The sequence below is a fragment of the Notechis scutatus genome, chromosome 13, assembly GCF_049901735.1.
Source record: "Notechis scutatus isolate UNSWTSFEM ecotype Mainland chromosome 13, rNotScu1.2, whole genome shotgun sequence".
Classification (NCBI taxonomy): domain Eukaryota; kingdom Metazoa; phylum Chordata; class Lepidosauria; order Squamata; family Elapidae; genus Notechis; species Notechis scutatus.
This window is the reverse complement of record NC_142021.1, coordinates 2,172,929-2,199,119: the sequence shown is the minus strand read 5'-3', so window position 1 is coordinate 2,199,119 and position 26,191 is coordinate 2,172,929. Positions and strand designations below refer to the sequence as shown.

The 26,191-nt window shown below is 44.0% G+C and overlaps 1 protein-coding gene across 2 annotated transcripts; it reads left to right on the top strand.

Moving 5' to 3' along the window:
- The first annotated feature begins 25 nt into the window (after positions 1-25).
- SBNO1 (strawberry notch homolog 1) lies at positions 26-26,191 on the top strand. 2 transcript variants are annotated; one of them, XM_026687003.2, is made up of 31 exons: positions 26-516; positions 3,847-3,974; positions 6,173-6,482; positions 7,985-8,085; positions 8,605-8,701; positions 8,794-8,954; positions 9,904-10,037; positions 10,138-10,228; positions 10,999-11,160; positions 11,713-11,848; positions 11,955-12,060; positions 12,209-12,362; positions 13,232-13,414; positions 13,528-13,625; positions 14,298-14,449; positions 15,184-15,381; positions 15,863-16,027; positions 16,440-16,609; positions 17,178-17,309; positions 17,787-17,922; positions 18,514-18,626; positions 18,744-18,815; positions 19,079-19,178; positions 19,559-19,633; positions 19,781-19,927; positions 20,312-20,406; positions 21,626-21,718; positions 22,459-22,596; positions 22,762-22,838; positions 23,700-23,893; positions 24,450-26,191. In XM_026687003.2, exons 2-31 carry the CDS (start codon positions 3,849-3,851, stop codon positions 24,590-24,592), a joined length of 4,059 nt encoding a protein of 1,352 aa, XP_026542788.2. In that variant the 5' UTR covers positions 26-516; positions 3,847-3,848; the 3' UTR covers positions 24,593-26,191. The 2 variants fall into 2 exon arrangements, with proteins under 2 accessions (XP_026542788.2, XP_026542789.2); XM_026687004.2 differs by having other exon boundaries at positions 108-516; positions 6,176-6,482.

The following is a 26,191-nucleotide window of genomic DNA, read 5'->3' as shown; positions in this document are numbered from 1 at the left end:
ATCCAGCCGGCGAGACCACCTGATCGCGGAGGGAGGGCGTGAGCGGCGTCCTTGCGTCGCGCGTGCGCAGCGTCGGCCCCTTTCGCCTCGAGCTTGTGTGGGACGGGAGGGGGAGAGAAAAGAAGGCCTCGCGACGGTCACGTGGGCCTGGTTCGCCCGGCAACAGGAGGCCAAGCGCGACCCTGCCTCGAGGCGGTCACGTGGGGCGACGTCAACGTCGCCGCCGGCGTCCAATCCCTTCGCGCAGGCGCGCCTCCTCCCTTTCGTCCTCTCTTTTTACCCCCCTCCTCTCCGCCCGCGGGAGGGAGGGAGGGAGGGAGTGCGCGAGCGGAGGGCGCGCTGGCCAAGATGGCGGCGGCGCGTTAGAAAGCGGCGGAGGGCGCGACGGCTGCTGAGGAGACGGCCGCGGGGAGGAAGCAGCGGCGGCGGCGAGGGCGCAGGAAGAAGAAGAGGAGGAGGAAGGAGGGAAACGGCGACCAGGAGCCTTCTCCGCGGGGCCCTCCCGACGCGGCCAGAGTGAGTCCCCCGCCCGGCTTCGTGGTCCGTGTCGCTGCCGCCTGAGGAGAAAAGAAGCGGCCCCGTCCGCACGGCTCCGCTCCTCTCGCCCCGCGCGGGCTCGTAAGGCCGGTCTCTCGTCTCCAAGGTGGCGGCGGCGTCTCCATTAGGCCCAGGGACGCGGGGAGGGGGTTTCTCCGCAGAAAGCGGGTCTCTTTTTTTTTGAGGGGGGGTCTTTTAACCCCCTTCCCGGCCGCCCTCAGCCACCCCTCTGCATGCCTCAGTCGCGCCGGCAGGGTCCGGTTGGCTTCGCTGCTGCATCCCCAGGAAAGAGAGAGAAAGAGGCAGCCTCGCTTGGAAGCCTTTGAGGGGGGGAGAGAGACCCTAGTAGAAGTTCTCTCTATCCACACATATGTAAACACATGTGCCGTTTAATATTATACGTATTAAATAATGTATATGTGTAGGTGTGTGTTCGTGTTTTGACTGTTTAAGAAAGAGGCAGCCTTGCTTGGAAGCTTTTGCAGAGCGCCTCCCTGGCCCTTAACAGAAATTCTGCCTCTCTATCCACACACATATACACGTATAGTTTATTATTGCATATTAAATTATATACAATTTCATGTGTGTGTGTGTGTGTAGTTCGACTTTCTTAAGAAAGAAAGGAGCAGCCTTGTGGGAAGATTCCTCCCTGGCTCCCAATAGAAATTATCTCTGTCCAGACATACATGCACATGCAGTTTAATATTGCATATTAAACTCTCTCTCTCTCTCTGTGTGTGTGTGTGTGTGTGTATTTTGACTGTTTAAGAAAGAGGCAGCCTTGCTTGGAAGCCTTGTGAGGAGACTCCACCTGGCCCCTATTGACATACAGTAGAAAATCTCTCTCTCTACACCTATCTGTTCACACATGTATACATGTGCAGTTTGATGTTATATATTAAATAGTGCGTATATGGGTTTCTTTGTAGGTATACATGTATATATATATGTGTGTGTGTGTGTGTGTCTCTTAAGAAAGTGAAAGGTTTGCTTTGAAGCTTGCACAGGTGGGGGGGGGGAGTACCTGGTAGGAAGAAGGGGTGGGAACCCTCCCCAGCTCCCATTCACACACACACACACACTCTCTCTCTCTCTCTCTCTATCTATCTATCTATATATATATATTCTTAAGTTTTTGCAGGTACTTACATGTATGTTATTTAGCTTTGTTCGGGTATTTTCCCACGTCATTATAGTTGTGCTTTTAAAGTTGTAGCAACGTTTCGGCAGAATCTCATCTGCCATCATCAGGCATCTGTATTGTGTTCGTTGTGTTCGTATATATGTATGTAACATACACAGCATGTGTATACGGGTATATGTGTGTATATAGAAATTTCTCCAAATATGCATACACATACTGTATAACATACAATGATTAGTGTGTGTGTGTGTGTGTGTGTGTTTGTATTGGCGATTTAAGGTCAAAGGTGGCTGGGGAGGATCTTGGTGTGCACCTAGGGTGGGCCCTCTGCATCCTTGGGAAACTTGCAGGCCGTCACTCGCAGGGGGTGCCTACTTCTCCCAGCCCCTGTTTTCCTGCTTTTTTTGTTCCCAGACTGGGTGGAAAGATGCCTGGAGCCATAGGACCTTGATGGGTGGGAAGGCTGGAAAGTATGGATTCCCCCTTTTTTGCTAAACAAGGGGAGGGGGCCGCAGTTTGTTCCTCCTGGCTGGCTCAGGAGAAATGACTATTGTTTCCAGGTCTCTCTCTATTGGTTACCCTTCTCTAGCCCTGGAGGTTCTATGTGGTTGCTGCTGCTAACATGATTCATTTAGGTTGATCTATGGGGCAAATGTGGGGTCTGAGTGTTCACTTAGATCCAGCCCTATCCGGAAGTTTATCTTCTACAACACATGGCAGGAAGGCCACCTAGGGAGATTTATACAGTTTATTTTCTTTGTTACTATGTTCTGTTGCACCTCAGAGTCTTCAAGACTCTGTGACATTATTTGGGATTATCTGATTAGATTTTACATCCGGGCAAGGACAGTTGAGAAGATCTCAGGCAAGCAAACTGCCTGCCTGCCTGGTTGATTCTACACTCATTAAGCTTTTTTCTCCAGGCAAAGGCTGTGTTGGTTGTATTGACTGATGCCTAATTTTCTGTCCGTTTTGGAAAGTGTTATCTGTGTCTCACAAAGCAAATGCTAATTGTTTGGAAACCAATTCAGCTTCAAACCTTGAGGACTATCACTGCAATCTTCAGCAGAATGCCAGAACCTTTTTTTTTGATAGCACGCCTGGTCATATTTCTTGAAGGTCTTGAATTTTTACCCTGGCCACTAGGTTAGCAACTCAGGGCAGTTTGAACTTTGAGTTGCTACGTGTCTTTATGTTTGATTTTTGTTTCATACAACCCATTGAAAGGGAGTGTAAAAATCTACATGCCAGCATTCAAGCTTGAAAACGACACCCCCACCCCCACCAGCTGGTGGAAACTGGGATTGTTGTAGGGAGATAATCAAAGAAGCTTAAGCTGTAAATTGGAATGTGTATGTTGGTTTCTAGTACAGATTATGGTTCCTGTTTTTTTTGGTTTTGTTTTGTTTTTTGTTTTGTAATTCCTGGTAGCTCATGGGCCAAAGACAGAGGCTTCCGGTCTTCTTGGCTGACCACAGAGAAAAGGAACTAAACTTAATGTGAACAGTGACAATTTAAAAAAAACCAAAAAACCACCCTCTGCTCCAGCAGAGTGTTTAATGTGATATGGTTTGCCTTCTAGTAACAATCAAGGAGAATTTACCTAGAAAAAAAAAGATAAAGCAGAACTCCCTCTGTGAGGCAGATGGGCAGTTCCTAAATCTTTTAAACAAATAAAAGCGAACTATTTTTTGGTGGGGTAGCTAATGGTTGCATGAGAGTTAAAGGTAATCTGGGTCTGTGGTATTCTTAGGTTCAGGGGTTACCTTCTCCAGCACAGTCAGGCTCTGATCCTATCTGCTGTTATGCTCTGAACATTAATGGGATATTCTCTTTAGAGAAAGTATTGGAGAAGAGATTTAACAGAATAACAGAACTGGAAGGGGCCTCGGAGGTCTTCTAGTCCAACCCCCTGCTCAAACAGGAAGCTCTATAACATTTCAGACAGATGGTTGTCCTATCTGGTTTTCATTCAGCCTTATGTAATGATAACTTCCTGCCACATGTTTCAGGTGCTTCTGAACTAAGTTGGGGGAGCTTTTAAGGGATGGCAACCGAGAGGCAGCATGATGCCATTTTAGAAGTGAAAAAAGAAATGATGGTTTAGTAGAAGCAGCTGTCCCCGTGGAAAAAGCTTATCTGTCATTTGTTTCATCTTGTTTCAGAAATGGTGGAACCAGGACAAGATCTTTTGCTTACAGCTTTAAGTGAAAGTGGAATTAGTCCAAATGACTTGTTTGATATCGATTCTCCAGACATGGGCCTCGCAACTCCACCTCCAGCAATTCAGCAGGTTGGAAAGCATTTCTACAATGTTGTATTTGTTACGGTCTAGTAGCATTTGAATTACTTTTATTTCCCTAAAAAAAAAAACACCATTGCTGATACAATGCATTATTAGGCAAAGAAAAGCTGGATATTGTTTATTTTATCAACCTTAATGTAGTAAAATAACATCATTATAAATTTTGTTACTTTATATACATTACCTGTAAATGGAAGACCTTCATTCTCAGATTTCCTGGGACTAGTAAAATTGGTCCTGACCCCTGCTGTGTGTCTGCCATCTATCAAACCTGCTTGACTTCTATGGGAATAAGGAATTAGGGCTACTTTTATAATGTTCCGCTTTGGGAAATAAACTTTTTCAGACTATATTCTGCTGCCCAATTTAAAACATTGTATGACTTTATGTCATGTTAATCTCCTTACCAGGAGATTCTCCTCTAAGAATGTTGCATTGCTGCACCTTTTGTCCGTTGCAAAATATAAGCCTCAGATGTGCTATTTGAGGCACACTTTTCTCTGAGAAAGTTTTCATTGGTCAAGGCAGAATGACTCCTGTGTAAGGAATACCAGAACCATGACTGAGTTCAGACAATACAAGAAGCCACACCAAATATGTTTGGCCAGCCCCTCCTTTGAGTTGTGAACTAGGGGATTATAGCCACTACGCCCATCGCTTACTGGTTGTGTTTACAGAATTTGCTTAACCAGAGACAAAAGTCTAGCAGCTGTATTCACACAGGGCTTAATATCAACCTGGGTTGTGTTTATTTTGTTGCTCAGAGAGTTGTGCCTAACATCCAATTTGTTTGCTTATTTTATGTTGCAGTTTGTTGTTTGAATATACAAATTGGTTTATTAGCTAGGTGAAGGATTCTCCAGCAGTGCAGATATCTACTATTTGATCTGTTTAGCAGGGTATTTAACAATGATAAGCTGCAATTCAGATGATCTGCATCGTTCACTTAAATCTTCATTCAGATTTTGTGCATCAATGTAAGCTTTAAAAATATGTAGGATTGTGCTTATATGGCAGTATACATGCACAGTATTTTCCAAGGTAAAGAAAGTAATGTTGCATTAAATAAACCCTGATAACACCAATCTAACATTAGTTGTCTTGTAGTCAGTATCTCTTATTGCATTAGACCTGGGGTTGGAGTCAGAAGCATCAGTAGCTGTTAAAGCAGAGCCACAGGCTGTCTCTTCTACAGCACTGAATGTCAGAGTAAGGAAAACACATTTTTAAATAGTTACATCGAAGGTTACAATGCACATCACTTGAATTGTACAAATAAAAATAGGGGCACTTGTTCCCTGAATAAAAGCCAAAGTTTATGTTTACAGAAGAATGACCCGCAAAAATAACCCTGTTTGATTTTTTTAAAATTAAAAAAGAACTTTAAAAATATTTTGAATCAGAGAACACTTAGGAAGGTTTCCAAACCATTATACAGAGTTTATAGAATCAAACCTTCTGCCTCCTAAGGCAGTGATCCCCAACCTTTTTTACGCCGCGGCCTGGTATCCCCAACCTTTTTTATGGCGCGGCCCGGTACGGCATTAGCTGGGCGCCATCTTTTTGATGAAAAGTGCTTCCGGTGAGCTTTCTACCCGGAAAAGCTCACCGGAAGCACTTTTTCATCAAAAAGATGGCGGCGCCCAGCAAGCCAGCGGCCCGGTAGGACTTGTTCCACGGACCGGTACCGGTCCGCGGACCGGTGGTTGGGGACCCCTGTCCTAAGGGACATCATTACACTTGAAGTCAACTTGCCTCTTTTAGAAAGGCTGATAGAAGGGTATTCCTCAGCATGATTGATAACATCTCTGATGTAGGTTTTATATTATCCTCTTTTAACAACCCCATAATCCCTTGCGGGGTGGAGCTAGGTGGAGCTAGGAGAGTGTTTACTGGCCAGATGCCCTTCCTGTCGCCAATGAGGAGTTACATTCAGCAGATGCATTCTCATTGTGCCCGGAGAGAGAAATATTTGCCTAGGGTCGAACTCACAGCCTCCAGATTGTGAGGCAAGAGCTCCACCTCTAGGCCACCGTCCCACTGTAGGTTTTATTATTATGTTACAATCATTTTACTAACTTTGCTGTGCTATGCTGCCTGCTACTTAGAAGCAACTTCCATGTCTTCCATGCCGTTGTCCATGGTTCTCCCGCAACCACAAGAACGAGTCTCTCCCGTTCCTTTAGCAGCCACCTTCCACCACAACCTTCGTCCTGAATCAAATCAACCAGCTGCCTACACTGGGGACGACCCTCGTCATGACGAAAACAACCCCCGTTACCAGTACCAGGCAGACCATCACCGTAGCAAAAATCATACAAACCAGCACCACCACACGGCCCTCGGTGACGGTGCCTGTGGCACGCAACACCTTGACCACCCCTGTGCCCAAGGACCAGATCCAGCTGAAGGACCTCCTCAAGAACAACAGTCTTAACGAACTGATGAAACTGAAGCCTCCACCCAACATCGCCCCCCCGGTGGCAACTGCGGCGAGTAAGTAGCGGAGTCGTCTGAATGGATGTTGGCGGGCAGGCTTGGTGTCCCTTCAGCTTATGTAGACTGTTCTGACCCAGCTCTCCAAACACAACAAACCTTCTGTAGTTAAAGCAATTATTCCTATATTAGGAGCGCCGACAGCCCCGGCAAAATGTTTCTCTCTCACCGCAGGCTAACAAGTCCCTCCGGCAGGGAGATGAATGGTTGCCTGCTATACCTATTCATCTCTGCCCCCTGCCTTTTATCACCAGAGCTAGGGTGGGGCTTCACTAGCAGCGGTGGCTCTTCCGTCCCAAGGTCCGGCCCATAGATTTTCACTGCTCTCCTCTCCTCTGCCTTCTGCGCATCCATGCATCAGGCACTGGGCCCGGGACCGGGCCATTGATTTCCAATGCTCTCCTCTCCTCTGCCTTCTGTGCATCCGCGCATCTGGACCCAGCTGTTCCTCCTTCCTCATCAGCCACTCCAGATGTGGGGGCTGTGGACTCTCCATCTGAGGGCTGATGGACGGCCGAGGCTCCGCCTCTGTCTGTCTCTCTGGCAGCTCCAGGGTACTACAGATTTTTCCCTCTTGGTATCTTCCAATTTGCCACCTTTGAGAAACCCTGAACTGGAGGAAGTCAAGATATCTAAGCAGGTCCATCCATGCAGGTAGTTCTCGACTTACAACAGTTCATTTAGTGACCATTTGAAGTGACAGCGGCACTGAAAAAAGAGACCGGTGGCCATTTTTCACACAACGGTTGCAGCATCCCCCGGGGTCATGTGATCAAAATTCAGACGCTGAGCACCTGACTCACATTTATGGCGGTTGCAGTGTCCCAGGGTCACCTGATCGCCTTTTGCAACCTTCTGACAAGTCACCGGGGAAAATAAGAACGGTTTTACTAACTGAACTGCAGTGATTCACTTAGCAGCTGTGGTAAGAAAGGTGGTAGAATTGGGTAGAATTTACTTAACCGATATCTCGCTTAGCAAGAAATTGTGGGTTCAATTATGGTCATAAGTTGAGCACTCCCTGTACTAGGAATTCTTCAGTCCGCAGGTGTCCAACCATGACTAATCATCCCACCTGAAGCGTTATCCTCATAATTGTTCATTTAGATAGAGAAAAACAAAGCTAAAATGACTGGCTGTTAAAAAATGTTATTGAGGTCCCAAATGTTGCCTTTTTTACAGAAATAATGTTTGTGTCCCCAAACGTGGTATACCCCATTATGCTTGGTAAGATCGCTTTCATTGTTGAAACGGGTTATAGAGTTTTCTTTTCTCTCACCCCCACTTGGTAAATTCCGTGTAATCTTCACCCAACTTTGGTGCTTTTACACTTTACATCCTCCTGGTAGCCGTAAATTTAAGACTGGCTTGAAGCTCATCTGCACTGTGGTGTTTTGGTGAATAAAAAGTTTGCCTCTCATTTACACCGGCTTCGAGAACACTTTATTACATCATATAACATTTTTCTTAACCTTTAATCCTTGGGGATATTTTCCTTTCAGCCGATATGAGTAACGGTGCTGTTAAAAAGGAGACTTCAACTAAAGAAGTCACAAGGATCTGGGTAAATGATCTCAAAATGAGAAGCTTCTCTCCTACCATGGTAAGTACAACCCTAAATTTATATTTATTTGATTTTATTGATCTCATGAACTTAGGTAATGTTCCTGTTACAGCGAAACCCTGTTCCTTAAACTCTGAAATTCTAGATTTTGATCTGTTGTATAGAGTTCCTTTTTAATACTTGGTTTTGTGTATTTGATCATGATATTGCAAGCTGTTTTGGAGATAAAATATTTGGAATTTTGTAAATGTGCTGTTTACCAGTGAGCACCCTGTTGAGCCTTTTTGAAATATAATATACCAACACATTTCTGGCACACATTTTTTTGCAACATAGTACAGGCATTAAGTGGATTATACAAGACCCCCTGTGGGTATTTCAAAATCTCTTCTGGTGGAAAATAACTGGACTCAGAAGGGGAGTACCTTAAAAGTAGCATTCTAAAATTCAGTGAGGAGAAGAAGGTCAGGAGGTTAGACATCTCTGTGTATCTACTCACACCTGAATTTTGCTGCTTTGTGTGAGACAGAATGCAACACTCTCTGATCTTTCCTGCAGAAAATGCCCGTCACAAAAGAGGAAGAAGAACCGGAGGAAGAAGATGAAGAAGAAATGGGCCATGCAGAGACCTATGCCGAATATATGCCCATAAAATGTATGCCTACTGCTACTTTTTATCAACATTAAATACCAGAATATCCAAGGTGGAAAAACACCGCCTTACACACCCTGCTTTTTCTCCCACAGTAAAAATCGGCTTGCGCCATCCTGACCCGGTGGTAGAAACCAGCTCCCTCTCCAGCGTGACCCCTCCTGAAGTATGGTACAAATCTTCCATTCCCGAAGAAAGCATCGACAGCGGTTGGCTGTCAGCCTTGCAGCTTGAAGCGATTACTTACGCAGCACAGGTATTGCCTTCGTTGAAGGCTGGCTACAAATTCGTACCCGTCCCAAAGCCCACCAAAACTGAGACCGAAAACAAGTTCTTGCCACAGATATTTAACGGGTTTTCATGGTGGCGCAGTGGTGAGAGTGCAGGACTGCAGGCTGCTTCTGCTGACTGCCGGCTGCCTGCAGTTTGGCAGTTCAATTCTCACAGTCTCAAGGTTGACTCAGCCTTGCATCCTTCTGAGGTTGGTAAAATGAGGACTCAGATTGTTGGGGGCAAGAGGCTGACTCTAAACCGCTTAGAGAGGGCTGCAAAGCACTGGGAAGCGGTATAGAAGTCCAAGAGCTATTGCTATTTCTGTAAAAACAGACTTTCTCCAACTAACATATACCACACTTAATCAGAAAAATGGATCAGTGGTTCTCAACCTGTGATCTGCAGACACCTGGGGGGGCTGAAATGTTGTCACGGGATTCCACAAAGACTTGAATAAATGCTGTGATTTAAATCTTGAGTTAAGTCTTGAGCGTCTGTGGCCACAAAAGATTTATTTAAAGGGGGCCCATGGTGAAGAAAAGATTGGGAACCACTGGCCTAGATAATTAAATCCATAGAACACTCTTTCCATTCTCATGAAGCTACGTGTTTCAAAATGTAACCTATAGCTTATACATTACTTCTTAAATTCCTCCCTGTTTACAAAATTGACTTCATATTTCCTTCGTATATACACCATAGTATTAAGTGCTCCTTCACTGCTCTTATCTGTATACTCTAGGCCAGGGGTCTCCAACCTTGGCCATTTCAAGACTTGTGGACTTCAAATTCCCAGAATTCCTCAGCCAGCAAAGCAAAGCTGGCTGAGGAATTCTGGGAGTTGAAGTCCACAAGTCTTAAAGTTGTCAAGGTTGGAGACCCCTGCTCTAGGCCACATGCTAAATAGATAAAATTCTGTAACTTCCCCACAGCAACACGAGACATTCCTACCGAATGGAGACCGAGCTGGCTTCTTAATAGGCGACGGTGCCGGTGTAGGGAAAGGAAGAACCATCGCTGGCATCATTTATGAAAACTATCTCTTGGGTAGAAAAAGGGCAGTGTGGTAAGTCTCATACTCGGGCATCCGGGTCAGTAGGATGTTGTTCTCCTTGTCCCTGGCTTTGACTTCATGGTGGCCCTGTTTTGCCTTTGCCCTCTTCCAGGTTTAGTGTTTCAAACGATCTGAAATACGATGCTGAAAGGGACTTGAGAGATATTGGCGCCAAAAACATTTTGGTCCATTCATTAAACAAGGTGTGGAAATATTTTACTATTGTATACTTGAACCAAAAAGAAAAAACAAAACAAAAACCATTAGGTACGCTTGTCTTGTGTGAGATGCATGCCTGATGAACGCTTTGTATTAAGAGTGTCAACCAGAAACCTCTCGTTGATAGCTTTGTTTACTTTCTGGGTGGCTTGCACCGTGTTGGGAAGTTGTGTTAACAATTGCTCGGTCAAAAATTATTTTTCGGGTCAATCGTTGCAGTAGGCATGTTGCATGTTTTGAAGGTCATAATGGGGAGGGGGTTTCACATCATCAGTTATTGAAACATCATGGAATTAAATTATGTAGAATAATATTGTATTTCTGCATTCTCCCATAAAAATGTGAATAATTAAATTAGATTTGCCTCTATTGGGAAGTTTTCCAAAGGGAAACCACTTGCTAGAATTTGTCCTTATTGAGTATTATAGCATCTCACTGGACAAATTAGTTACCAAGATGAAAGGTTCCTGGAAAACATGTTTAATCATAAGACAAGTCATTCTCAGTTTAATGAAACTTGTATACAATGACAGAGTAATGGATGTTCTAAACAAAAATACCAAAGCCAAAAACTTCTGTGGGAGCCTATCAGCTTTCCAATTTATCTGAGTGCCAAGCACAATAAAATCAGAATTTTTTTTCTTTTTAAGATGCAGTTTTTAAAGCTATTTGGAGTTTAATTAGGGAAGATAATGTGTACACCTTTGTAATGGAACAGAAAATCCTTCATACCTCTGATCTTTTTCTGCTTTAGTTCAAATATGGAAAAATTTCTTCCAAGCATAATGGAAGTGTGAAGAAGGGGATCATCTTTGCTACTTATTCTTCACTTATCGGGGAAAGTCAGTCTGGAGGAAAATATAAAACCAGACTGAAACAGCTGCTTCATTGGTGTGGAGACGACTTTGACGGAGTGGTATCCTTTTCCAGTTGCTAGATTGGGGCAATATTCCTCCTATTAGCATCTTTTGATTGGTGTATAATACTCTTTTATAAAAGTTGCATTTTTCAATTCCAAGGCTATCAAAAATTTGGAAAGCAGATTATGCTTCCTGATAGATTGGTGATGCTCCAGATAAAAGTAATTTTTTCGGTTTTCAGAGGTATGGGTTTCAGCTCCCAGAATTCCCAACAATTCCCACGCTGGCTGGGGAATTCTAACTACCAAAGGTCACATGTCAGGAAGCTACCACAGTTGAAAAACACTGCTAAGTTTAGCCTAGTTAATACTCAGAAGGTTGTGCTGATCTTTAAATCGCCATGTTTGCCTGGAATCGTTTGTTGAAACTTTCGTTAACATCCCTTACAGTGAAAAGATGTATCATTTAGCATTGGTAAAGTAATTGATCAATATATATATATATTAGTAATGGACAACAATTTCTGGCTTCCATTCAATGGAATGTTTGCTGTGCAACTTTATGCATGTATGTTTGTGAAATGTCTCGTTTCTTAACCACGTGCTCAGATAGTGTTCGACGAATGCCACAAGGCTAAAAACCTTTGCCCAGTTGGCTCTTCAAAGCCAACTAAGACAGGCTTGGCTGTTTTGGAACTGCAGAACAAGCTTCCAAAGGCCAGGGTTATTTATGCTAGTGCCACAGGTAAGAACCGTTTCCATCATTTGAACATTGAGTGGCTTGCCATGCGGTTTTCAAAGAAAAAAAATGTAGCCTGGATAATTTCCTTTTTTTTCTCTCCCCCTTTCAGGTGCTTCTGAGCCCCGGAACATGGCATATATGAACCGACTTGGGATTTGGGGGGAAGGGACCCCATTTAGGGAATTCAGCGACTTTATCCAAGCAGTTGAAAGAAGGTATGTTCGTAGGTCTGGGTTGGTGTTGTGTCAGATGGGAGAAGCAGTCGTCAGAAGCATTGGCGCAGCTTTTGTCAAAAGTTCTGGCAGGTCCCTGTGAAAATAATCTCCCTTTAAAAATGGCCTTTTTCTCCCTTTTAATCTTCAGAGGTGTGGGCGCCATGGAAATAGTTGCCATGGATATGAAGCTAAGAGGAATGTACATCGCCAGGCAGCTGAGCTTCTCAGGGGTCACCTTCAAAATAGACGAAGTTCATCTTTCTCAGCACTACGTCAAAATGTATAATAAATCCGTGAAAATGGTAAGCGTTTAAAAGGGAGAAGTTGGCGGCTCGGGATGCTATGAAAAAGATCACTGCTTTAACTCGTTGCAGTAGAAACCCCAGTGAACCTTTGGAACAGTGTAAAGACAAACAGGACAGTGTGAAATCAGTTCCATTAACCATACTTGGATCTCCAGGAGAGTAGACCAAAGCCTTGATCCGATTTTCTGCAGAGGTTTTATCCCCTATCCCAGAGGGGGCTTAGCAGTTAAGAGCCTTGCAGGATTTGTAGACTCCCAGAGAACCCCAGTTTCCTCCATTCCAAGGAATTCATTCCGTGAACTCTGTGCGACATTATTGGAGCAAGGAGCAGGTGTAGTAATGCTTAAACCACATTGTTATTGGTAGAGAACATAACCACCTTTTCTAGGCTAAAACCTGACATTTCGGTAGATAGTTTATAGAAGTGAATTCTCTGTTACTGAAAAACAATGGGTTCCAGGTATTTTTTTAAATTAGAAAATTACTACCCAAAATGTAAGAACTAGACTTTTAAAAACCAGTAGTCTGTTTGTCTGTAGAGCTTCTCAATCATCCAGGTCATTGTTGACCCAAATGTGCTTTTCCAAAAAGGCATCTGGACTTAGCTTGGTGCTTTCTTCGAAAACGTTTCGCTTGTCATCCAAGAAGCTTCTTCAGTTCAGTTCTTCAGAAGTATTTTCCTTCTTGGATGACAAGAGAAACGTTTTCAAAGAAAGCACCAAGAAGCTCCAGTTGCCTTTTCAAAAAAAAAAAAAAACACCTTTGGACAGCAGTCGGTTTAGTCTAGCATCCCGTCTTTCTCTCTTTTTTTATTGTTGAATATTTTATGTTGCCCAAGCATGAAGACTCTGCTTTCCTTTTTTCAGTGGGTAAGTGCCAGGGAGAAATTTCAACAGGCTGCTGACCTCATTGACGCCGAACAGCGCATGAAGAAGTCCATGTGGGGCCAGTTCTGGTCTGCTCACCAGAGATTTTTTAAATACCTCTGCATTGCATCCAAAGTCAAAAGAGTGGTGCAGCTGGCCCGGGAAGAGATCAAGAACGGCAAGGTGGGTTGGGCCTTGACTTCAACCTGGGGTTGAGATCCTGGAATGACAGGTGAAGCACCCATCCTTCCCATTCAGAAGAGCTTAAAACCTCCCCTGTGTTTTCTTTCCTGCAGTGCGTGGTCATTGGGCTGCAATCCACAGGAGAAGCCAGAACTCTAGAAGCTTTGGAAGAAGGTGGCGGGGAACTGAATGACTTTGTTTCCACAGCCAAGTAAGCCTCCTGTCAGCCCTGCAGCTTTCAGGTTTTCAAATTCTTCCAAAATTCAGAGCGCTACCTTAGAAATATTGGGTGGGCCACACAAGAAGAGGAATTCGCTTATTAGTTGTACTGTAGTTCAGAAATTTGTGGCTTCCATTCTTGCCTCTTAACCAATGCCTTTCAAAGTATGCTGTCTGGGGGGATTCTGGGAATTGGAAGTCTGCACGTTTTAAAGTTGCCAAGTTTGAAAAACACTGCTTTTCAGTGATCAGTTATTTCATTGTCCACCAACTTTTAAAATTCATGAACGGTTTAATAGCGAGTATCTGGTGTATGTTAGCCAGAGGTGTTAGGTTGGGAAAAGTGGTGTAGTGCATCTCTTTGAGATTACATATGAAAACTCTGCTTCTTTATTATTAACGGTAACACTCTCTAAAAGGAGATTTATGATCTGATTTATGAGAAATCAGTAAATCCCCCATTTTTTGACTTAGAAGACTATGCTAAACCAACATGTCCTATTTCCCCAGAAACATGGGTTTCCTATCACAAGGCAAGGGTGGGCCAATTTAATGCTTCTGGCTGTTTTGTGCCACAGCCCCTCAATCCTGGCTACACTCTAGGTGATGCTCTTGGGCTAGTCTTAAAACACCGCTGTTGTTTTTCTCTCTTTGAATTTCACAGGGGGGTGTTTCAATCCCTCATCGAGAAACATTTCCCAGCTCCTGACCGGAAGAAGCTGTTCAGCTTGCTGGGCATTGACCTGTCTCTCCAGAGTAACAACAGCTCTCCCCGAGACAGTCCTTGCAAGGAGGATAAAGTAAAGAAACGTAAAGGTAACACGGAGCCCATTTTCATTGCTGTTTTTATTTGGAACCCTGAATGCTATTTTAAATAGATGTGCTGTGCCCATTTAGGATAGCGAGAGGAGGAGGGAGCCGATAAAACTTAGTTTGTGAATTGAGAAATAATGTTGATTGGTGGCTTAGGATGGGGATATTTAGCACTAGTAGCGGTTCTAAAAACACCCTCTGAAGACACCTTACAGCAAGTGTCTCCAACCTTAGCAACTTTAAGTCTGACAGACTTCAACTTCCTCAGCCAGTTTTGGAAGTTGCCATGGTTGGAGACCCCTGCCTTACAGTATAGCTCTTCCACCATCAGTATCTACAAAAGACCCAACCTTTTATGATTGCCATTTCCAAAGAATAATTCCCTGTAATAATACTTAGGAGAGATGAAAGCTAAAAATGCAATGTCTACCTTTGGAAGCGTGATCTGCATAATCTTGCTGTTGAATTCAGACGTGGAGAGATACTTCCTTCTTTGCACTTTGTTTCTTGCCGAGAAAACCTAAATTGTCCTAAGCTCCAGAAAGCAAAACGCGCTTTGCATGAATTAAGTCAGGGGAATCTCTGCACCGTTTCTTCATTCGTTGTCTTATTTCTTGTTCAGTCCCTCCAGATTTCTCTCTGAGGCGATGCGTCTCAATTCAGAGAGTCACTTTTCTTTTTTTGCTAACCAGCCCCCTTTTCTAATGTGCCTTCTTTTGCTTAACGGAAAAAAAAAGGGGAAGAAATGACGAGAGAGGTCAAGAAAGCCCGTAAGACCGGCGGCCTGGCTGGGAGCAGTTCTGACGAAAGCTTCAGTGAATCTGAGGCCTCGGAGAACGAAGAGAGCGACAACGAGAGCTCTCACTTTTTAAGTTCCGGAGACGATGATGACTTCAACCCCTTTAGAGATGAATCTAGTGAAGATGATGAGGATGGTGAGACGATTTGAGTCTTTCTCATCTTTAAGAGGAACGTGGTGGCTCAGGGGCTAAGAAGCTGAGCTTGTCGATCAGAAAGGTCGGCAGTTCGGCGGTTCGAATCCCTAGCGCCACGTCACAGAGTGAGCTCCCGTTCCTTGTCCCAGCTTCTGCCACAACCTAGCAGTTCGAAAGCACGTAAAAAATGCAAGTAGAAAAATAGGGACCTCTTTGGTGGGAAGGGAACAAGCGTTCCGTGCACCTTCGGCATTTAGTCCTGCCGGCCACATGACCAGGGGTCTTCGGACAGACAGTGCTGGCTCTTCAGCTTTGCAACGGAGATGAGCAGTGCCCCCTAGAGCCGGAAACGACTAACACGGATGTGCAAGGGGAACCTTTACCTTTACCATCTTTATGACTTTAGGTGGGATGTGATTTGGGGGTAAAGCTGGTTGGGGTTTTGCTTGCCCACTTTGGTTTCCCCCCCCCTTCCTCTCAGACCCTTGGCTGATCCGGAAAGAACATAAGAAAAATAAAGAGAAGAAGAAGAAGAAGAGCATAGACCCCGATTCTATTCAGAGTGCCTTACTAGCATCTGGTCTTGGATCCAAAAGGCCGAGTTCTCTCTCCTCCACAGCCGTAACCTCTTCTACAAATGTCTCTGGTAAGTCACTTGAGAGGTCTTCTCTTCTGTTTTGGCCGTCAGAAAGTTTCTGCCTGGCGAGGAAGCGGCAGTTGTAAAAGTCTGCAAATGAGAATCAGAAGTCATCTATTTGTCCACACTTTCTCCAACTGGCCACAGTTTTATTGAAAGTCTTAACCTTCCATGCGCTGTACTCTCTTCATAAAATTTGTTGCAGAAAATGGAACCAAACCTCTCCTGAATTTAGGATTCCATGGATTAACCTGGCTTTCCTTCTAAGAGTCTCTTATAAATATATCTCTCTCTCTCTCTCTCTCTCTCTCCTCTCTCTCTCTCTCCCTCCTCTCCCTCCCCTCCCTCCCCTCTCCCTCTCTCTCTCTCTCTCTCTCTTTCTCTTTCTAATTCTCCCCCACCCTGTTTTGGCGCTTCACAGCACCCAGTAACACAAACACCAGCTACATGACGAGTCAGGATGCTGTGGAAAGGGCCCAGCAGATGAAGAAAGAATTGCTGGATAAACTGGAGAAGCTCTCCGAAGATCTCCCTCCTAACACGCTAGATGAACTCATCGATGAACTGGGAGGTCCTGAGAATGTGGCCGAGGTAGGTGGCTTGGATGATCTCGGAAGGAAAGCTTTTAGATGAAACTCTTACAAAGAGGGAGCCTCTCCTTGCATAAGAAGTTGTAAGAATAAAGGTTGTGACACAAGAGGCCTGGCAATAGCAATAGCCCTTAGACTTATATACCACTTCACGGTGCTTTTCAGCCCCCTCTAAGCGGTTTAGAGTCAGCCTCTTGCCTCCCAACAATCTGGGTCCTCATTTTACCCACCTTGGAAGGATGGAAGGCCAAGTCAACCTTGGCATTAAAAATAGACAGCTTGCCACTGTCAGGCTAGCAAGATGCGATGCGAAGCTAGCAAAATGGCAGCCCTGACAGATTCACTTCATTGTGTGGCTAGATCATAAAATAGGGCAGAACTCGCTAAACACCTGTCTTGCTTCGCAACATAAAATTTGGGCTCAACTGGTACGTCAAGGACTACCTGTATGTCCCCAGTAAGTTTCTTCTCAGCATAGCCTTGAAGAATTATTTGACGGGTCCTTAGACCTTTTTTTCTTGGGCCTCAATGCTTGACATGGCCTGCTAACGCGACTCGCTGTTCTGAAGATGACAGGTCGGAAAGGAAGGGTTGTGAGCAACGACGATGGCAGCATCTCCTACGAGTCAAGATCTGAACTTGATGTCCCTGTGGAAATCCTAAACATCACCGAGAAGCAGAGATTCATGGATGGAGATAAGGTACCTGTTGCTCTCTTCAGGGTTGAAATACTTAGATTTTCAGCAAGTTTAAAAATAAAACGTCGGTGTTCTGGACTATTCATGTCTTTCAAAAATACAGTGTCCAAATATAACTCTTTTCTTTTTATTTTTGAAAGTTGAAACTGTTCACGTAAGAATGCAATAAGTCAATCCTTGCTTGGAATTAGTTTATGTCAGGACAAGTGTGCTTTGGCAAGGAGGTTTGGCTTGCACTTTTGTAATCGGTGCAAGCTGTTGATCTTGAAAACATCCGCTGCCATGGGTATTTTAAGGTGTTACTGATAAAACATTTGCAAGAGACATTTTTTAGCTAATGGGGGGGGGGGGGATCTAATTGCTAAAAAAAAGGTGATATCTTTCTCAAGTATATCGCATTATATTTTCATGACCCAAAGTTTGCCTGTATAAATCTCAGTGTCTTTCCTTTCTTCACCGTCACCTCCTCCTGCCTTGCAGAATATCGCCATCATCTCTGAAGCCGCCAGCTCAGGCATCTCTTTGCAAGCAGATCGAAGGGCCAAAAATCAGAGGAGGAGAGTACATATGACCCTGGAGTTGCCGTGGAGTGCCGATCGGGCAATTCAGCAGTTTGGTGAGTAGCTGGAGGTTGTCTGAATGTGGAAACAAGGCCTCTAGCACTGAGCTTCAGTGTCATGTCATTCTACCGCAAGGCCTCGAAGTTAATACAACATCTCTGTAGGCTTCCAGATTGAAAGATGCCTTGATAAGACAAAACCTTGTTCTCTGCATCAAACGTTAATAGAAATTAAGTGGGTAGTAAGGTGAGAAAACAGACTTTTCCAGATTTACTGATATGGTCAAATTGCTATACACAATCCTGTATGTATCCCCAAAGTGACTTGTCAGTTGATTGAGGAATCCAATTTTTAAGTTTGTGTTCAGCATCAAAAACCATAAAAGTTTCCAGCTGGAAATGTGAACAAGTTGAATCTTTCTATCATCCACTGAACTTTATTCAGATACTGTCACAAGAAGGGGGATGGATAACTGTATCGTGTGTGGCTGGTTGGTCTAAACTACCTGTCCCAGTAATTGGTCGAGACTTATCTTGTGTACATCTATTTCAATAAAATAAGGCACATCCCCTTCATATGTGCGACTTGGGGGCGATGATGCCGTGTTGACACCACCAAACCAAATTTGCCTTTTCCTTAATCGCCAGGACGAACTCACCGGTCCAACCAAGTGACTGCCCCGGAGTACGTCTTCCTAATTTCTGAATTGGCGGGAGAACAAAGATTCGCCTCCATCGTTGCCAAACGGCTGGAGAGCTTGGTAAGACGTTTGCCGAGAGTTGCTCCCAATGGATCATTAATCATATCCACCCTGATTTTTGACAAAAGGCAATCCCTGTTGTTTTGCAAGTCAGCTTTTCTTTTCTTTTTTAAACAGGGAGCTCTCACCCATGGAGATAGAAGAGCGACAGAGACTAGAGATTTGAGTAGATTCAACTTTGACAACAAGGTAAAAATTGCAGTCCTTTCCCACTTCTTAGTTTTCGGTGCCATTTTTACTCTTTTTCCTTTCTCCTTTGAAATAATGCAGTGCGTATCCATAGATGTATTTGCACATGTATTTTAATTTCATTCTGTGACTCTATCTTTGTTATATATAAAAAGGCAGGGTATTACAATAGTAATATAGATACATGGATATGCATAAACTGTGAAACTGGTCATATTCTGTATTGCAAAGACAATAGTTGTTTTTTCTTCCTCTGAAATTAGTATGGCCGAAATGCATTGGAAATAGTCATGAAGTCCATCGTGAATATGGATTCCCCGTTAGTGTCTCCGCCAGCAGATTATCCAGGAGAGTTTTTTAAAGGTATGTTTTGTGGGTTTTTCCCCCCAGTCATTGAAATAAAACTTGGAGAAAGCCTCATGTACTGAGATTGGATTGCTGCTTATATTTATCTCCCAAAAGCGCAACTAAGTTTCCTTAGCAGCTTCTGGGTTGATTGTAGCTTCTTATTTTCAGCCAAACAAACCAAACATTTAATTTTTGATCATGACATTCCAGTCACTTAACGATTTGATATATGGGCAGAAGAAATTTTGCCATCTCTTTCTGCTGCTGCATTTATTTTAGAAGCTTGCAAGAGATCCTAATTTTTTTTTTAATTTGGGATTCTGATTTATACACCTACTTATGCAGTCAGCGGCTGTCTTGTAACCCTGAATTTAAGCTCTCTTTTTTCCTTCCAGATGTTAGACAAGGTTTGATAGGTGTCGGCCTAATCAATGTCGAAGACCGGTCTGGAATTCTTACTCTTGACAAAGGTATTTCTTTTGCCATGTTTAGCAACTTCTTTTTGGAAGTATTTCTTCGTTAATGATGCATAGCTGAGCTCTGGGATTATTTTCCTCTTGCTCAGCCCGGAGGAGTGAGAACGGCCACCAATATCATCTCATCTCCCTTCTTTTTAGATTATAACAATATTGGGAAATTCCTGAACCGCATCCTAGGCATGGAAGTCCACCAACAGAACGCTCTGTTCCAGTATTTCTCAGACACGCTAAACGCGGTCATCCACAATGCGAAGAAGAACGGGAGATACGACATGGGCATATTAGGTAAGGAGGCGTTTCCAGGGTGGGCATTACAGCTCATCCTCGACTTACGGCCACAATGGAGCCCAAAATTTCTGTTGCTAAGTGAGACAGTTGTTAAGTGGCCACTTGGCAGTTGATTCATATGTATGACGGCTGCAGTGTCCTAGGGGGTCACACAATCCCCTTTTGTGACCTTCTGATGAGCACAGTCAATGGGGAAGCCGAGTTCACTTAACAATTGCAGGGATTCACTTAATGGTGGCAAGAAAGGTCATAAAATGGGGCAAAATTCATTTAACTGTCTCACTTAGCAATATAGTGATTTGGGGCTCCGTCATTCGAGGACTTACCTATATACATGTCGGATGCTGATCTCATTTTTTCTGGTGATTTTTGTTTTCCCAGATCTGGGATCAGGAGATGAAAAAGTGAGGAAAGCAGATGCTAAGAAATTCCTAACTCCTGGCTATTCTACCTCCGGACACGTCGAACTGTACACCGTAAGTTCTTGGGTGGGCAGGTCAGGTTGGGCCGAGCTGCTATGTTGTGGTCAGCCGGCAGCAGGTGCTGACAGCTGAGGAGAGTGAGGACTCAGATGAGGGGCCAGGTCCATTAGGGAGTGGACTGCTGTCTTCAGAGATTGTGGGGGCTGGCAGCAGCGATGAGGAGGTTCCCGAGGAGCCTGTGCCAAGTGTGCGTGCGCGCAGGATTGCTTGTAGGAAAGAGCAGCTGCAGCAACACGGGCGACTCGGGAGCAAGGCTGCAAGGTAAGGGCCCCTCCTTCAAGAAGATAAAAGCCAGCTGTGAATTGGACATTCTTTGCAGGAAGCAAAGACGTTTTGAAACTCAGCCTCGTGGACATTGCAATATCTTAAGTTGGTATTTGAGGAAAATATTTATTATCTGTTATTCTTAGCAGCCTCGCACAGTTTTGGCGAGGCTCGTGCTTCTCAAAGTTAGTTTGCAGCAGCCTTTTAACCGGGGATTCGTAAGAACCATTAAAAAGTGTTAAGCCTGGATTCCCCAGCGGTGTTAAGGAAAACAAACTAAACAGAACGTGCAGCGAAGTCAGATAGGAAGACAGGTAAATGTGTGAGATAAGCCTTCTCCTTAACACGCAGTAAAAATACAGATACGCTTGTGCTATCAAAATTATAATTTATTCCATTTAAGAATTATAGCATAGTCAAACAAACGGTCCATTAGTCATATATCAATTTCAATCAAGTCTTGTCGGGATACTCTATTTGCAAAGTCCGTGTCAAATAGCCAGTGTCAGTACACATATAATAAATCTGTCCAAAACTTATCTTCTCTCCGTTGAAATATCTTCAAAGTAATCCAACACTTCTTCTCCTCCCGATCCAGCAAGAATGCAGTCTTCAATAAGCCAGCCAGTAATTAGGGATCAGTAAGCCAGAGAGTGCTTGCTGCTTATATAGTACTTTTACAGCTGCACCCTTAATTACATTCCTTTAGCTTAAAGTCACATACACTTTATCTGACAAACCATGATTCATCATTTTATTATCTTTACCCAAAACAGTTAGGGTAAACAATGTTATCCCTAACAAAGGTTTCGGTTCCCTTTGGTTCGTGTTTGTTTTATTGGAAAAGGGTTTGGGCCAGAACACGCTGACATGCGTGTGTCCCTGGCTGCCTCTCTTCGGAAGAACGTGGAGCTGGCCATCCAGCACGGTCTCTCATCTTGTTTCCTAGATAAGCGTGGAGAGAGGCATGTCTTGGGAGGAAGCAACCAAGCTTTGGAGTGAACAGCGTGGGCCAGAGGATGGCTTTTATTTATCGCTTCAGGTGAGCTGCGGTTTGAAGGCCTGCCTTAACGTGTTCATGGGCCAGAACTTGGAAGCCTTACTCAGAACCTTATTACGCGTGGTCCTCGACTTACCACCACAGCGGAACCCAACATTTCTGTTTCTGAGGGGAAAACTTGTTAAGTGACTTTTGCCCCGTTTTATGACTTTTCTTCCAGTGAATCACTACAGTTAGGAACACGGCTGTTGGGACGTGCCTTGTTCAGAAGGTCGCGAAAGGAGATCCCAAAGATGCTGCAGCCGTCATAAATGTGAACCAGTTGCGAAGCGTCCCAAATTTTCATCACATGACCCCAGGGATGCTGCAAGGGTCCCGAGTCATTTTTTTTCTTTCCAGTTCCATTGTCACTTCGAACGGTCATTAAATGGGACTGTTGTAAGTCGAGGACTAAGGCCACCTCGGGGAGTTTGGTTAAAAACTACATTTTCCAACCTTGTCCACTTGACGATGGATAGGTTTCAACTCCCAGAATTGCCCAGCCAACAGAACCAGGCTTCTGATTCTAGAATTTGCCTTTTTAGCCTGGTTTCGGCAGTGAGCAGCCAGCCATTCCATCAATAAAAATTTGTAGAAAAAGGGACTTTTGACTTTCGTACTCGGTCCAGGTTTATTAAATGAGTAATTTAGGAGTAATCTCAACGGTGTCTTCTGGGAGGCACAAATCTGTCTATTTTCATTTTCTCTCCCCTCCCCCACCCCTTTTGCCTTTTCTTTACCAGATACGAAATAGTAAGAAAACTGCCATCCTGATGAAAGAGGTGAACCCCAAAAAGAAGCTTTTCCTGGTCTATAGGCCGAATACCGGAAAACAATTGAAACTGGAAACCTACTCTGAAATCAATAAAAAATATAAAAAAGTGAGTGATGTTTATAAAGTTTACCTTCTTCATCACACGGGTGTGGAACTTTTCCTTGGTTGCAGGTTCAGTTTGCATCTGTAAAAGTTGAGAAACCTCATTCGTTGCTTCCAAATGGGTTTCCAGCCTGATCTGACTACGAATATCTGCTGTGCCTAATTCTAGGTATCCTCCGACGATGCTGTGACTCACTGGGTAGAACAGTACACCTCGTCGGCAGACACATGCACACATGCTTACTGGTAAGTTCTTCAAAACGGTGGGACTGCTGTGAAAAAAAATGGACTTCCCTGGGACTTCACAAATACCCAGTTGGAAGGGTTGAACTCTGGGTTTGAACGGCAAGGTCCTTCACGGTCCCTGAGCTTGGTGGTTTTCTTGCAGACGTTTCATGACCCATCTAGGGAGCATCGTCAGGGCTAGAAGGGAGTGGGATTTGCTGTCTGTTTATATACAAGTGGATTTCCCTGTCATTGTTGGTGTAAGTGTTCTTGGTTATTCCTTGATTAGCCTGTTGTTGACTGAGGGGACAGTTCCTTGATTGGGATATAAACAGAGAGCAACCCTCCCTGCCTTCTAGCAGTGATGATGTTACCTAGTTGGGTCATGAAACGCCTGCAAAACAACTGAGCTCAGAGAGCTCCAAGGTCTCCACAGTCCTCCTCCTCCCACTCCTCTGCAAACCTCACTCCCTTCTAGCACTGATGATGTTTCCTAGTTGGGTCATGAAACGTCTGCAAAAAAACAACTTTCAGAGAACACCAAGGACTGCACGGAAGAAGTAACTTTGTGCCCCTTGTTTTCTCCTCATTCGATCTGCAAGTTTACACTTTGCTGGACTTCATCTTTTTGTTGTTGTGATTCTATAGGATTTTTTAAAAAATATCAGCTAAACTTTGAAAGGACACTCCCAAATGAGACATAATTTTGTTTTGGGCACTCGTTTTTGACTATTTCTTTGGATACAAAACTCCATAGTCAGTTCTTGGTTTTAAAAAAAATTTTTTTTTAAATCAAAAGGAATCAAAAATCCATATTCAGTTCTTGGGTTTTTTTTTTTTTTTTAATTTTTAGCATTGAGCACCTTCCTTCCCTCGTTTCAGGAGAGGCAACTGCAAAAGGGCCGGTCTGGGCCTTGTTTGTGAAGTCGGCTTGCGCTGCCGGACCTATTACGTCCTCTGCGGTTCTGTCCTGAGCGTTTGGACAAAGGTGGAAGGGGTCCTTGCCTCCGTGAGCGGCACGAATGTCAAAATGCAAATTGTTCGCTTGCGAACCGAGGACGGCCAGAGAATTGTAGGCAAGTATGGCAGGGAAGGCCCACCTTCCTACGTCTGGCACAAACATCTCTCTATGCTTAACCCAGCCCTCCCAGTCCTCACCATCTCCCTGCGCTGTGTGTTTGAACCTGCCACTCCGCTCCCCCTCTGAGTGTGAGAGGGGAATGGTGAAACCCCTTGAGCCAAACCCCCCTGCCCCCCAAATCTTTTGGTTCAGCTTTTGCAAATTGGAAGCAAACAGGCACGATACAAAAGTCTTTTATGTATTTATTTTCCTTTTGAAGAAACTAAAGAATGTTTTTAAAAGTTCAGCAACATTAAGATGTAGAGACTTCCAACTCCCAGAATCCCCCAGGCCAGCTTGGGTGGACCCCCAACTCCCAGAAGTGGGAGTTACTGTGGCTGAGGAATTCTGGGCATTGAAGTCCCACCCATGAATGGAAAAAAAACACTGTCCGAGAAGTCCACAGAACCGGACTGAGGCTTGCAGCTTAACCCAGATAAAGGTTGGCCAGTGAAGCAAGAGAGAGAGAGCCTCAGCTCCTTGACCTTACCTGCCCCTTAACTGTGTTGCAGGCTTGATCATTCCAGCAAACTGCGTGTCTCCCCTCGTCAACCTCCTGTCGACGTCCGATCAGTCGCAACAGCTGGCCGTCCAGCAGCAACAGATCTGGCAACAGCACCATCCGCAGAGCATCGCCCACTTCAACAACGCATGAGACGGATCCCTGTGGTATTTCGGCTCGACCACCCCTAAGCGTTGCGCTTTCGATTTTTTTATTTCTTTTGGGGGCTCCAGCTCCTCCTCCTCCTCCCAGCTTATTTTAATTTTTTTATTTTCACTTTTTTTCTTGGTTTGAATGATCAGGGACAGATTCCAAAGAATTAGCTTTCAGTTCCGCCACGCTGACTTTAGAAAGCCGCTGAAGGGAAGAGGCACAGAAGAGAGAGAGGTCAAACGGAAAGGCCAGCTTTGCTTTACAGCGGTCACATATCATCATCATCATCTCTTTATTTTTAATTTTTTATAATTCCTCCGGAGTTTTTGTAGCCCTGCTTAGTACACACATCAGCACACATCCTTCTACTTAAGTGACAACCGCACCTGGTCAGTTTGGGAAGACGCTTGGAAGATTTCCCCCGAACCTGCTTGTCCTCCCTCCCTTCCTTCCATTTGCTCATTTGACGCTCAGGGTTGAACACAGGAACATCGGAGCTATGCTGCAGGAGATGTCCTACTTGGAAAAACTGTATATATATGTATGTGTAGATATATATATATATATATAAAAAATATAAATATTGGCCGCAACAGAGGTCCCAAATTATATTAAAGAAAAGTACATTTTATTTAAAGGAGCAGCATGGAAACTTAGATGTTTGCAACCTGTGTTTTAAGGTGGAGTCAACTTGGGGGCTGCCCATCATGTCTCGATGTACGGAAAGCCAGAGAAAGGGACGGTCTGAACCTCAGAATTGCATTTCGATTCCACCCCCACCCCCTTTTTTCTTCCCGCCCCCTCTTAAGGTGGGTGCCCCAGTGACTGTATTTTTTTCCAGATTTCTTCTATAGGTTATATATATATTTGAATCTTCCTTGGATATTTTTAGCCCCCTCCTCCCATTTTCCTTTGTTTTTGGGCTTTGCGTATCCATGTTGCTTGTACAATGAAACCATCTTAATTTTTTTTAAAGAAGTTCCTTTTTTTAAAAAAAAAAAAGGTTAATGGTGTTCCTAATGCAAGATGGCTTTGAAAAGGGCCTTCCCCACCCACCCCTTCTCTCTCCGAAGTTTCCTTTATTTTTCAGGAAACTATAAAGTACAAATTTTAATTTTTTCCAATTCCCACCGCAGTCCCCCTTTTTACGTTTTTGTTGTTAAATATACTTTACTTGAGCTGTAGACTAGATGAGGAGGAGGCAGCCCAACATGAGAGTCCTAGCTTCTGTGCTGGGTGGTTTTCTTTTTTTAATTTTTTTTTCCTGTTGCCCCATAACTTAAATACTTCCTGTTTTACGTCTGTAAGACATTGTAGAGTTTATCCTGGAACTGTTTAAAAAAAAACTGTATATGTACAAAATGTGAATAGTCACTTATCTAAGAATATGGGTAAGGTTTTTTTTGTTTTTTGTTTTGTTTTTGTTTTGCCTATAATAGTAGATGTTTATATAAGTGAAGGACAATGTTTGTCATTTTTCTTGCTTGCACAGGTTGCACTATGAAACATTTGAGATTGTATAAACCTGTCCACCCCGCCCTGCAAGGTTATGCTGAGATCTTGCAGGTATCAGAATTAAAGAGAAAGAAAGAAAAAAAA